We start from the raw sequence: 14,348 nt of genomic DNA, 5'->3' as shown, positions 1-14,348 counted from the left end.
GTTTAAAGAAATAATTTTGAGGAGATAAGGAGATCATGTTATTTGCGGCCTGGCTCAGGTGATGAGAGCGTGTGCTTTTTATTTTTGGACACACACATGAAAAGTGGAAGTGTTCATAGTTAGATTAATGAAAGCCTGGTTTGTGTAATACATCATCTCACAAAGGGAGAAGAACATTTCAGTTCTCTTCTGGTTCCTCTTTCTCATCCTTACACCTCTGCCTTTCATTTTCTCACTGTTCCTTCCCCTCCTTGTTTCCTGTCTTCATCCTCCCCTTCCTATCTTGTGTCCCACCTTCTCTGCTGCTCTCACTCCCAGTTCTCTCATCCTATTCTTTTTTTAATCCCCTCTCTTCCCACAGTCCTGTTTTCCATCCCACAGTCACTCCCACAAACAACAGACAAAGCTCCAGAGGTTAAGTGACGTACAAAGGGGAAAAGCAACAAGTTACGTGACTTAATAAACAAATCACCATAAATAAACATCCTCCCTGTGAGACTTGCCTCCGGCACTGAACTAACAGGGCCGAGCCCGTCCAATGGGTGCGCTGCGTTTCAGTCACCTGACAGCGCTCTGTTCGTGACAGGCCAGGGTGAGTAAGAGAAAGGGAGATAAAAGAAGAAAAGGAAGAAACAAAGAAGCAGGGGAAGAGTGAGTGGCAACACGACGGAGTGAGAGGAGGTGGAAAGGGAGGAAGAGCCTCAGGGACACCGTGAGAAAGAGGAGAAGACGGAGTGAGGAAGAGGTGTGAGAGAAATGTGAGGATGTGACAGAGACATGAAAGAGGGGGAGAGAAAACAGGGACAGGCAGAGGGAGGGAGGGAGGGAGATGGAGAGAATGCCTCTGAGAACTGGAGGAAGAAGAGGGGGACTACGTGAAAATAGACTGATGGAAATTAAAGAACAGGAAACTTTTAAATCAATTTAAAAAGAAATAATCTGGTGGCTGTTGCCATCTGCCATCAACCACCGATTTAAATTATTAAAATCTGACCAATCAATAAGTTGGGAGGGGGGGGGGGGCTCTTGAGTACAAAAACAGAGCTGATGTGACTCTTACATAAGAAATAATGTCGTAAACAACAATATCCACTGAGGCTGCTGCAAAGTGGAAATTATCATATTTGTGCAACCGTCAAAATCATGGTGACGTAGAGCTCTCATCACGGATGGTTGGCAGACGATATGAGGGAGAAACAAAGGTCAGTGAAGAAGAAGGAGAAGAAGAAGAAGAAGGAGAAGAAGAAGAAGAAGAGAGATAAAGGCAGCGGCAGAGAGAGAAGACAGTGAGAGCGAGCTCATCTGAGAGGCTGAGGCAACGCGTCCAGAGACTTCTCTCTGATTAAGGACTTTCAGCTGACATGGTAATTAAATATGGAGTATGAGGGAGCGGCACGACACACACACACACACCAAACACACACACACACACACACCAAACACACACAACCACACACACACACACATACATTCTCGTGGCTTTCAATTCATTCAAACACTTTACGCTCTGGTTAGCTGTGTATAATTTACCACAAGAGGTAATTTGCTAACAGTTAAATTGTCTCTCGCTGTTTCACACACACACACGCATACACACACACAAAAACACACACAAACTCATTATGTACAATCCAAAAAACAGGATTAAAATGCACATATGCATGAATTTTCTACTTTAAAACAGAGGAGCACCGATTATCACTCACACACACGTGTACACACACTTTTGCACTCACACACACACACACACACACCTAGAGTCTCTCACCTCTACAAAGATGAAACATGGGATGATGGAGTAGCTGCGCAGGGTGTTGTTGGACGCCATCTTGTCTCCTGTCGGGGAGACTTGTCCTCTCAAGGATTCACGTCAGCTCACTCTGTGGAGACGGGAACATCAAGTGTCAGCGTTCATTATACTGATCATGACACACACACACGCACCACTGACATCTCCAGCTATTACACTGGATTATTTAATGGCACCGACACGGTCTGTTAATGGAAACCTGTCGCCTACAGACACAGATTGTCGTTTTCATTTACACATGATTATATCTCAAGGACAGCTGAACTTTCTGTCCTGCCCATTTATCTGCAAACAAAGACACAAAAACAGATAATGAGGGAGGTGAAGTTTCCTTACCCCGGACCCAGCAGGATGTGCAAATGAAAACCAATCTGCTCTCATTTACTCTGCACAAAGATAATCAGCGCGTCATTATCTGCATACGTCTGTCAAAAACTCTGAAAAGACATGAAATTATCTGGTTCTTTGTGAATTCCCTCTGATGGATCCCAAAGCGTTTATAGGATTCAGGTGCTCTGATATGACCCCAGTCTCCTCTCAGTCAAAAGGGCTCATGAGTTCACCAGAGGGAGAAGGACTGGAAGATTCTACTGCATCTGATAGTTGCACCTGCAGCTGTTTATCACCTTATTAATTGATTAATTGATTGATTAATATCTCACCTGTAAGGCAAAGAGCTGTTCAGGGTGGATTGAGACCTATTGTCTGCAGTTTTCTCCTCCTTTTTCCAAATAATCTTCTTCGTTTTACAAAATATTGCCAGATGAAAACACAAAAAACGACTACAAACGCTCTAACAAGCCTACCAGGCCAGTAGGTGGCGATATAGTCGACATCATCTATCAACAGAGAAGGACGATGTGGTCCAACTGCCTCCGCTCTGCCTCCAGCATCTTGTGTTATCGTCTTCTGCTCGTCATAAACATCTCTACATCCTGCCGTCTTTCTTGAATAGAAATAAAATGGGCTGTCATTGGAGTTTTGTGATAAAAAAAACAACCAACAACACTCTTATCTGAACGAAGCTGCACAAAGTTCAAAACAAGTCAACAGTCAAGTCGATAAGAGGAATCACAGCAGCAGTCAGACTCTCACAGCTCAGGGGCTAGAGCCGTGTTAACAGCAAAAATATATTTCCAACTATAAAAGGTCTGGTTTGTTTCCTTCTTCTCTTGTCTTATTGTTTGGCCTCTTTTATCCATGTGACACAGTAAAGTGATGTCAGACGAAGACAAACATATTTATCTGTTCCCTCTTCCCAAGGTTGAGGGGGGGGGGGGGGGGTCAGAGAGATTAGCAACTGGAGGAAGGTGCAACACATCTGAGAAGATTCACTCTGACACTGGACAAAGTCTGAGAAGACACAACAATGGTGATGGGACACGAATGGTGATGGGACACCAATCTAATGGTGTGCAGCCACTTTGACTTTATCGGCTTATAATGCACACGGCAGATCAGATGTGGTGATGACAACACAGCTGCTAACATCTGTTCGACCCTCACAGTATTACTGATGCATCATTTATTAACAATATCTATATTAAATAAAAGTATGCTGCTTGTGTTTCAGTCTGAAATAGCCTCTTCTACTGTGGATTTGACCTGTTAGACGTCACTATTTGATAGATGAATCCAACATGACATTGATTATTGATATTTAACATTAACTGAAACACTTTTTTACAACTGAACCAGGAAAGTATTAATGTGCATCTTCAAATTTATAAAACAAACATGAAAATATAAACTACAGTGAGTCAAAAGACGACTTTAACCTTTCTACGAGTTACTTGCTTCGTATCATAAAGTGTTAGTTCAGCTCACTAATTATTACGCACAGGATATCGTGACAGCGTGAGTAGAAGCTGTTTTATAAGTGAGGATTGCAAATATCCTTCTGCACTCATGAAGCTGCACTGACCCAAACTCTTCAGCCCATTAGAAACCAAACTCTTCAGGCTCCCCCTGCAGGGCTGAGACACAGGGAGACACTGAGCCCGGCAGCTCTACTCAGTCCCCGAGTGTCTCTATCCCATCTCATTTAACACTCGGCCTAATCAAAACAACATGTGCTCAGTCTGACCAGCTTCACTCAGGGTTCAGAAGAACCAGGTCGGCTCATGTCTGTAAATAAAAACACTTCGGTGGATTCAAATCCTGCCTCGAGATGTCGGCAACGTTGCATCACTGCAGGTGACCGATCTTCCTCGGCTGCAAAAACTAAATATCAAAATGCATCTGTCTCTCCTCTGGCAGGAGGATCAGCTCAAACTTCCACTGGAGTGTCGGCTGTGGAGATTATCCTGGAGTCAGAGTTCACTTGAGAAGAGTGAGAGGCTGTCAGGCAGGATTGATGGACGCTCTCCCGGTTCCCCTCGAACCGCAGCCACCTACCAGAGAAGTCTTACATGCCGTGTGTAAATTTAATTGCTTTCTGTAAATCCATAAGTAAAAAAAAGCTACAGCTGAACATCCCCTGCTTTCCATCACGCCGCGCATTACAGCTGTAATCGGCCTCCGGTGACTTAGTGACTCTTCAGATGACGGCAGGTGGAGAGGCATCAGCCGCGGAGTAGAGTCGTGTGTGTAATGTGGTTAAAGCTCCGAGAATTAAATGACCACACTAATCACGTTTACATCCGATTCCCCACAAAACGCTCACTTTTTAAACACTTCTCGACAACCACAGGAAACAGGAAATCAATTATTCATCATCACGTTTGCAGCTCGCTCCACTGAACCAGGGTTTTATCAGCCTGGAATTTATTTGATATCAAGGGGAAATTTGATTTATATGAATTCTATATCGTCTACAGCCTCCAACGCAAACAGTTTATTAGCCAAGCGGAAAGAAATATATGTTATGTTAACTTGCACAATCAAATAAAAGTTGGAGCTTTAGAAAATAGGGCAATAAAGTAAATTTGAGAGTCGTTAGTCACAAAAATATATATTTATAAACATATAAACGAGAAGATAATACATCTGTAAGTTTATAGAAGTGAAAAGTCAAGAAAGATCTCTTCAATATAATAAAATAGAAATTACAAGATTACGTTCAACAAAAGCCCCAAATCAATTATGTTGTTATCATAGAATCTATTGTGCATCTTACCCACTTTACAGCAGGCGTTCTACACACAATACAAGATCATTTAGTAACTAGATTCCTCAGGTCTGTCCTCGTGAGGCTCAGCTGCTCATACTCATCAACAGTTAAAACCTCCATCAGCTCTTTGTGAAACCAGAGAGGAGATATAAGCAGCATCCACTGAAGGGCCATTTAACAGTAATGATCCATGTTGCACATATTACTAAGTTCATATCAATTAGTTGTGGGGTTTGTTTGTAATCAATACACACAAAGGTATGACCCCCCCCCCCCTAGTTATCTAAGAGGTACTGCACAAACTAAATGATATGACTACTGTTGCTAACCCTTGTATTTTCTAATTAGGGAGCCGGGCTTTGGAAGATTCTTCTCCTCTAGACGCTCGTAAGGCTCAGTGATCGTTTGTGGCAGGAAGGCGAAACCCCCCCCCCCCCCCCCCCCCCGGGGCCGATTATGGACGTTTGCAATTGGAATTTGTCAGAGCTATCGACGCAGCATCTCTGCCTCACTCTCTCTCTCTCTCTCTGCAGATCCAGCCTCTGCACAACGTCCACGCCCTCCTGCTGCTGTGGTTGTGCGACCTGACAGAACCGTTGTAGCTGCTGAACCCTGTCTGTCTCTGCAGGGGGGATGGAGGGTTGTGTGTTTACGCCTAAATGTTGTGTGTCTTTACATTTTGGGAGGTTTCTGTGCCTCTTAATGGATTTTGACATTCTGTTTTTACTTTCGTTATTCTTGCGTCGGTATTTGATGGATTGTAAGATGTCCCTCAGTGTTGAGAAATCAAATGTATAACTATTACAACAACCTGTTCTCACATCACATCAGCATCAGAAAGTGAAGAATCTTTCAAAAACAACTGCAACAGTTTTGTCACTAAACTAATCAAAGATGTAACTTTGTTCAGTTCTACACAAGCGTCTCACAACTTGTAATTGTCTCAAATGACAATTATTCTTTGTGTGTGGCTCCGAACCTTAAACAATTTTTATAAACGACTCCACGCTTTTATTTTCCGTCCTGTTCTGTGTTGAGTCATGCAGAGCGAGGACTCAGGCAGTTTAGCAGTCGGACTGTGTCGGACGATTTGACTCGGAGGCTCCGTGACAGATGAGTTAAACGAGGGAATTTAAGGGGGCAACGCTCGGTGGCAAAGAGTTCACACTTAACTCATTTCTCTCTCTCTCTCATCAGAGCCGCCCCACAGCTCGGCGGAGTCACGGCGCCGAACAATCGGACTTAGTCACAGGAGAAGTCTCGACATGATTTCTCTTCTTCTCCCAGCCCCGAGGACACGGCACTTTTCAAAAGGTGGTTCAAAGATCAGAACCAAGGAGCATTTTTCTTCCAATTCCAGGCAGCCAGTTAATTACAGTCAGATGAAAGGTGATCAGATTGTCTTCCCAGCGGCGAGCTCATGAAAGGAGCAGCCTACAGGCCTTGTCAGGATTCATCAGCGTCTCCTCCCCCCCCCCCGCTCAGCCCCGCTTGGGATGACTCGGTCTAGACAGAACCGCTCTCCGCTCAGACGGCCAGAGCTGAGTGTGAAGTATCGAGCCTGGAAACATCCTCGGATTGACCATCTCCTGGTCTCCAGCCGAGTGAGCTCAGGCCGCGAGGACTAACTGAATGTGACTAATCGGTCACTGCGACCGGGTCGGTGATGGAGCCGGGAGTCAGACAAACTGGCCGTGGAGCAATGAACCATCTCCTGCAGTTATCAGAGTTTGGCATGTGACCTTCTCTGCCTCTGCACTTGAACAGAGGACCATCAGTGATTTGAACAGAGAACCATCCGTTACAACAAAGTGGTTCAAACTGCGGCAAAAAGGCGACTGCACTTATGGACATTTTGAACTTCCACTCAGAATCCCTGCAAAGGTTAAGACCAAACTGAATCATCTGAGCTTCTTTCTACAGACAAATGTAGAGCTGATTAAAATGACTGCTCTTGTTATCTGGCTTATTGAAGCTCCCTGCACATGAGGCTATTTTCAGTTCTTCTAAGAACTGAGGAACACGTTTGCTGGGAAAGATTCCCACTCCCCATGCCGGCCTGTGTCCTACTCCACAGTCCACTGCTGCGCCTTATAGCTATTTAGCTATTAGCAAATGCTTATTTCATCATTTAATATACAAAATTAACCTTTTCATCCTGAACTGTGGAAAGTTTCATGGTAAACTATGTGTATAAATCTCGTTGTTTACGTTTGTTGATTGAACAAAGCCTCACACACTCTCCCAATAAACACAGAACTGTCCCGTAGCTTCCTCTCCTGCACAGCAGAGCAGCTCTGTATTTTGCACTGTATGAAATGATTCTTGATTTTGCTCATTGTTAAAAGATCTGCACAAATGCAGGTAAGCGTTAACATAAAATAATCTTCCCGCTGCATTTCCCCGGCAGAGCTTCAAATCAGAACGGGCCGAGGACTCACAGAGGACAGAGAGGAGTGAAAAGACGGAGAGAGGAGAACTACAGAGGAGGCAGACAAATGATCGAGTGAAGTCATTTCAGCAGGTGGTTCATTGGGGGGGGGGGGAGAACTTCTCCTGGGAAAAGGCTGCTTGTCATTTTCAGTGGGAGTCTGGAGCAAAGTCCATAATAAATGGTTTCTCTCTTACTGGCAGCCACAGTTCCTAGTGCCTCTGCACATCACACCTACCGTCTGCACTCAGGGTTCAACATACGTGTTTAAAGATTCTTTCTCTCACACTGAAGAAACCTTCGACAGTAAAAACGAATAAAGAGCGAGCAAAGAAAACAGTGCTCTGAGAAAAACATATCTACAAAACATCATATACTAATGACACACAACCTTGGGATCGCTGCACCTGCTGCAACTCTGATCAATTGTTTTCTACACTGTTAAAACTGAGACACAGATGTTGAGAAATCTCTTCCTACAATATATTCAGAATATTCTTTATTCCAAACCTTAGATTGTATAAAGATGTCTTATATTTCCGGATTAAAACGTTTTGAATTCAACCACAGCAGATATTTAGCTTGAAAAGAGCAAGTACTATGTGTTACAGAGTGTTGCTTTATGGGTTGTCTGAAGCCTTAATGTTGCTACATGGCTAGTGAGTGTTCTCCCATGCGTCTTTCTGGATTAATTGACCTTTAAACTGTTTTGGTTTGGTCCAGTTTTCTCCGTCACGTGTTCTGCAGCCAGAGAAAAGATCCACTCAAGAAAAGTTCTCATGCGTCTTCACTGCAGAAAGGAACCGGGGACAGAAACCCGTCAAACAGACAAGAATAACGTCCGCCACAGATGATGAGCTCAAAGATGGTGGAGTCTGCAAACTGTCAGAGAAAATAATAATGGGAGAGTAAGAGAGGATGTGACTCACGACAGTAACTCCGGGGACAGTGAGCTGTCTGCGGACGTCCAGCTGAACAGACATTCTGGTAAACAGCCAAACTCTGTTATTGTCAGACGGGTGAAGGGAGGATGAGGAAATTGCAGTTGTGCTACTTCACTCACACGAAGAATTACTGCAGACATGCTCACTCCATCTTTTGTTGCCTGTGCTATTTAACAAGCCTTTGCAATGGTAATATTATTATATGAATGTTAACTATAAACATATAAACCCCCTTGAGACAAACCGTGGATGTTGTACCCAGAAGAGCATATTGTGGCATAGACATAGTTTGTGTATCCAAAGTCTGACACGGACCAGAAACAACACAACAGACACAAAACCACTGATGTCTTCAAAAGTCTTTTCTAAAGATCATGTAAAACAGCGCGAAGAGAGTCGATGCACAAAATGCCACAATTTGACAAAAGATCGCAAATATGGAAGACACATCTACAAAAACACGGCCATGAAAAACCAGGAGCAACGAGGAACAGCATGGATTTGAAATGACTTCTCTCGGGAAATGAGTTTCATATCCTTCAGCTTTACTGGCAAGTCGACCCGACGCCCGGCGACAATAAACAGCAGAGGACATATAAATGTCAAATGCAAAAGACGAGGATGACGAGATCAGAGACAGAACAAAGTTAAAAGTAAATCATGATCAGGCCTTTTTAAAGAAACTGAAGAAAACTTCCCCTGAGAAAGACTTGAAGACATAAAGAAGCATGAGGAAAGAGAATGAAGCTCATTCCTTCAGATGCTGGTGAAGTGCAACACGTACCACCTCAAGGCTCCGTCTGGGTTTCCAAATACCAAGGCTCTGTCTCGGCTGCTGGCCGGAGTTTCACCCTCGTGTCTTTTCTCCCAGATAAAGAGCAGTGGTGGGGATTTTTTTCTGAAGCTCTTTTAAGCTCTTTGCCAGAGTCGTGATCTCTTTCTGCTCATTTCACCAACCGAACGAGAACACCGCGTTTTTATTATCAGCTGCTTTGTTACCACTTTAAATTCTCTCCCTTTGAATGTGGGCTAATGGTCAATAAACATCTTCATGAGGTCGGGGCTTTTCTGCTCTGAGATTCCTTCTCCTTACGATTTACTTCTATTGATTTATTGATTGCTCATGGGGCTTATATTCGATTATATAACAATTTCAAATATCGAATTAAGATATCCATTTAAAAAGCTGCTTGAATATACGCACTGAATAAATCCAGAAGGAATCTTGGCTGTTGTTTTCCTTCCAAACTAATTTCATTAGCATACATCTTAGAAATGCTTCAGGTACATTTGCATATGTATTAATGTTTAAATTTGAGAAGTTGAAACCAATGCAGTTTCACAGGCCGCTCACAGGCTTCTCTGTGTGAGTGTGTGTTTGTTCGTGTGAGGGTGTGTGTTTGGGTTTTGCGTGCTGAATGCTGAGTGATGCCGAGCGAGTTGGTCTCACGCTGCCTCACAACATCTCCGTCTATATTTAGATCAAAAAACGAGCTCTTGGTCTGTGAGTGTTCAGCTGTTTTTCAGTCCAATAAAAACAAAAACCACCAGAACCATCACAGTATCGTCCTCCATGCCCAGCAGCTGGAGAGTCCACATTACTACATCCTATTTTTAATACGTTCCAAAAATGTTGTGCCTTCAGAAGTGTTGATTTACATTCAACCAAAACCACAATCCTTCTCTTTTGCAGCTGAAACCTAAATACAGACCGGACTGTGGAAGTGAAATTAAGTTTCCTAAACTACATATTTGCAGTTTAGTTGCTCATTTTCAAGGAGCTGGGGCTCGATGACCTCACAGACGATTCAATAATCAGAAAAACGACATACGTGAAGAAGTGTTGCACCCAGCAACAGTACGAGTGAGTCACTATAACTAGTGTCACTCAGTAGAGCCCATACAGTAACTGCAAATTGCACACTTATAGAAATCAGCTCCCTAAACACGCCAGATTTTCCCATCAAGGTTCATGAATTATTCTCTGAGAAAATAACAAAAATGTTGAATAACGCCCCGATCTCATTAAGGTAAAAGGGAAATCCTGGATCCAGCCCCTGCATTGAGATATTCAGTCCGATGTTTTATTGCATATTCTTGCAAAAAAAAAAAAAACACACACTAATGGACGAGGGTGAAATCACAACCTCCTCCTTAAACAGATCATTTAATTCTGTCCATACACTGTTATGTTATTATGGAAAATATCTAAATAAGATCAGCAGCCTTAAATAGGGTCAATTACCATGTATATTTTAAAACACACACAGACAAATACACACTCGCACACACACACACACACACAAACAGCCAGCAGGCATATTTGGCTGCAACTTGAATTATTCCCCCATTAGCTCCCATTCACATCCTGACTAATTATATACACGAGTGTGCGCTGAGAAGCTCAGGCCGCGTTCTGGCACACTATAAAAACACCCATTAGAGTCGACAACACGCAACAACATTAATCAAGCCTCCTTGTACATGTGTGGACGTTCAGCCAAAATTTCACGCCGCTCTCTCTCTCTCTCTCTCTTATGTGGCCTCTGGAAAAAAAAACCCAGACAGAAATATTCATGAAGCCTCTGCCTTATTGTTGTTATGGCTCTTGCATCGGTCGTTCCTACTGATAAAACCAGGGGCCACTCAATTTCCGGGGGCAGGTCTTATCTCACCTCGGGGCCAATCCCCCCCCCCCCCCCCCCCGAGACGTCAGAGTGACAGATCTACCGCTCCAATCGGGACGCCCCCCCCCCCCCCCCCCACTGCACTAATAACCCCCCCCTGCCACATCTAGTGGTAATCAAATACCTGCACTAGACCAATGATAGTGTGTGTGTGCGTAGTCTGAGTGGGTATGTATGAGTATGTGTCTGTGTGTGTGTGTGTGTGTGTGTGTGTGTGTGTGTGTGTGTGTGTGTGTGTGTGTGTGTGTGTGCATGTGATCAATAGCCAGTCTGTGGGTGTGGGAGTAGAAGAGGCGTTAGAGGTCAGGGGTCACCGCTTCCTGCGTCCTTACTACTACTATAAATCTGCCTGATGTTTTTATTTGCACAACACAACGCAGCGGCTGGTGTCCCCCCCCCCCCCCTTTTCATTATTGTCGTTTGTAACACATTTCAAAACAGCACCTTGCAGCTAATATGATTTCCACCCCCCTCCCCCTCCCCACCGGTTAAAGTGGACCTAAACAGCTTTGTGTGTTTGCAGCTACAGAGCAGTTTGCTCCTGAAACAAAACGCATTTGTGTGTCCACTCTCCCTGAGCACCTCCTCACTGCTGCTTGAGAGGAATTTCACATGTGTGTGTTTCTTTTCATCAATTGCTGCGTGAGGAAGTCGTCAGACACCGGAGCTGAATTTCATTTCCACAAATCTCACGGGACGCCCCGGTCGATTGGAATAAAAACCTCCAGAGCTCCATCACTTGAAGACTTAACTGGAACACAGGCATGTTCTCGCTATAAAGTCTCAGTTTAATATAAACAAGGCGTGTGGGTCTCCAGCACGTCATCACACACAAGACACAACTTGTGCTTTTCAATGACCAAAACAAATCCATATCTTAAATCAAAAATGGTCAGCCTTATGGTTCTATTTGTGCCAATCAATATTTGACAGTATTTGTAACTTATCTTCTGTCTTTCCTTTCTTTAACTTCACTTCTATGCCTTCTACTGTTTTCCTTTACAACAAATTCTACTTTCCAACACCTTAATTATTTCTTTCTTTATAATCCAGACTCGTGCTGCTCTCCTTTGCCATGAAAATAAAGCAAGTTGTCTCACTGTAGTTTTCAATTTGACTTAATGAATCTGGACACGGAGCTGGTTCACAGCAAACACAGTGACTGTTCTACAAAGTGTTCAACTTCAATTTCAAAATGAATACCTCAAAATATGAATAATGATAAATCTGATGACATTTGAAGCTGACATTAGAAAATAATCCCACATCAGTGTGATGACTGCTGCCGATGATGTCACAGGTGAACGTCACAGTAGTGTATCACTGCCTGGCGTGATGATGTCATCGTGACCTCAGTCTGTCTTCCTATCTGACTGATCAAAAGTGACGTAAACTGCTTAAGGGAAGACACACACACACACACAACCTTCTGTTGTGCACAAGCAAAACCTTGTGTGCAAGATGTCTGCATGTGCACACTCACGTCTGACACACCACACTTGGGCCTTTATGTAGAAATGCATTGTGGGTGGGTGCCAAGAGGTGTCTTGCGTCCAGCCGACCCTGCTGTCAGCCGGGGAGAGGCTCACCTGATGCCCAGCCACCTGCCATCTGTCTGCTAACTAATACCATTTGCCTGCTACCGTGTTCCGCAGGGACCAGCATGAATACAACTGTCAAATCGGAAAAAAACACACACTGCACAAAATCACAGGTCCGATCTCCTAATGGTCAGAGGAAGGATTCGCCTCTGGGTGGCTGATACCGTCTTATATCCAGCTCTCGGCAGAGGGACACGAGGGGGGGGACTGAATGCAAACGGCAGCATGCACACAAGCAGAGAGGAAGAATGGAAGTAAAACCAGCAATGTTTGCCTGTTTCTTTGGGGCGTAACAGGAAGCACTGTGCACTAATTAGAGAGCAGGTATTCAGCACTTTTTCACCAAGAACTAAAGGCCAACACTGACTCCTGCTTCCTTCAGGACCCTGCAACCATGCATGATCATCTGCAAGGCCTCTAGAGCTGCAAATATGAAAATAATATCACATGCATTGTGATTTTTGAGCCAAATCTGCAGCCCCATGCACACAAACTGAAGCTGACAGTAATATATATATCATATGAAGCCAGGAAGCTGCTGAAAAAGAGGTTCACCCTCATTTCCATCAGATAAGAATCAGACAATTCATATTATCTCTGCTGTCAGGGGCACCAGGAGGAAGACGAGGTTAATATCCAGCTGTGATATTCCAGCTAAAGCCCAGGCTGCACAGGCACAGCCCCGTTTGTCTGAGTGTAATAACCGGGGAGGCAGTCCGAGGAGGAGGACGCACACTGCACGGAATTAATTTCAAGGTTACCCTCATCAAGGAACCATAATAAGCCTGGGATTTCAGTGGTTCAGTTGATCTGAGAGCCATCCACTGCTCGGTGCATGTCTGGGGAAGGGGAGGAGGAGAGGGGGGGGGGGGGGGTCTGCTGGAGGAGGAATAGCCAGCCTCAGAGGCTGGGGGGCGGGGAGATGGGTAAAAAAATGTTTGCTGAACTGGAGGCTCGCTCGCTCGGCAACAAGGGCGCCGACACGTTTTGCACAAATATTCGTTATTTGGAGACAAATGCGCACGAGCAGAGGCGCATAATCGAATTAGATCCATTAATAAAAATCACATTTACGCGTAAAGACGCACCGGAGGGCGGTCACTGTTGCTAGTAGAGACAGGTGTCTGTCTAAAATACCGATATCGACATCTTTTACAACCGTGATAGTGTCCGCACGTTCCCCGTGGACGGAATCGGCTCCAGGCGCAGACACCGTGCATCTTTACGCGCGTGTGTGCGTTCAATCAATCAAGAGCCGTGCGCTTTGACTTGATTACGGTCCGAACTTGCTTCAGCAACAGACAATGGCCACACACACACAACACACCACACCTCCCATTGCTTGTGTCTCTCCCCCACTTACCGCGGTGTGATGAGGCAATAATCCGGTGAAAGGCGAATCCATTGAAGAGAAATGCGGATTGAAAGGGGGACGGAGGGGAAACGTGAGCGCTCCCGCTACTACTAACAGGCTACTACTACTCCATGGGCTCAGAGCAGCTCTGGGTTTGGGATGGGGATCACGCAGCGTGTGTGTGTGTGTGTGGTGTGTCAGCGCATGAGGATGGATGCTGTTTCTTGTCGGCGGGGGCGGGGACAGGAGACGCGTACTGGTTTCCAGTGGAGCGTGTTTAATTCTGTGTAGGGACCTTGTGTTGAAAGCAAGTCGCCCGTCTCGCCCCGCGTTGTTCCCCATGCAGCCATGTCTCGCCCCTGCACAGAGTTCCACATCCTCCAGGAACGACTGCTGCTGTTCTTCATTA

At 44.7% G+C, this 14,348-nt stretch overlaps 1 protein-coding gene across 1 annotated transcript in view; it reads right to left on the bottom strand.

The window, feature by feature from the left end:
* plppr1 (phospholipid phosphatase related 1) overlaps positions 1–14,125 on the bottom strand; it is a 36,136-nt gene extending 22,011 nt beyond the window's left edge. The window contains exons 1-2 of the mRNA XM_053411210.1: positions 13,949–14,125; positions 1,769–1,880 (exon numbers count right to left, since the gene is read on the bottom strand). Of these exons, the coding sequence (XP_053267185.1) occupies positions 1,769–1,828 (60 nt within the window). The 5' untranslated portion in view covers positions 1,829–1,880; positions 13,949–14,125. The remainder of the gene's footprint in view (positions 1–1,768; positions 1,881–13,948) is intronic.
* Between the last annotated feature and the right edge of the window lie 223 nt (positions 14,126–14,348).

The sequence above is a fragment of the Pleuronectes platessa genome, chromosome 19 (assembly GCF_947347685.1).
Source record: "Pleuronectes platessa chromosome 19, fPlePla1.1, whole genome shotgun sequence".
Classification (NCBI taxonomy): domain Eukaryota; kingdom Metazoa; phylum Chordata; class Actinopteri; order Pleuronectiformes; family Pleuronectidae; genus Pleuronectes; species Pleuronectes platessa.
The sequence above is the reverse complement of the archived record's forward strand: the minus strand, read 5'-3'. Positions and strand labels throughout refer to the sequence as shown.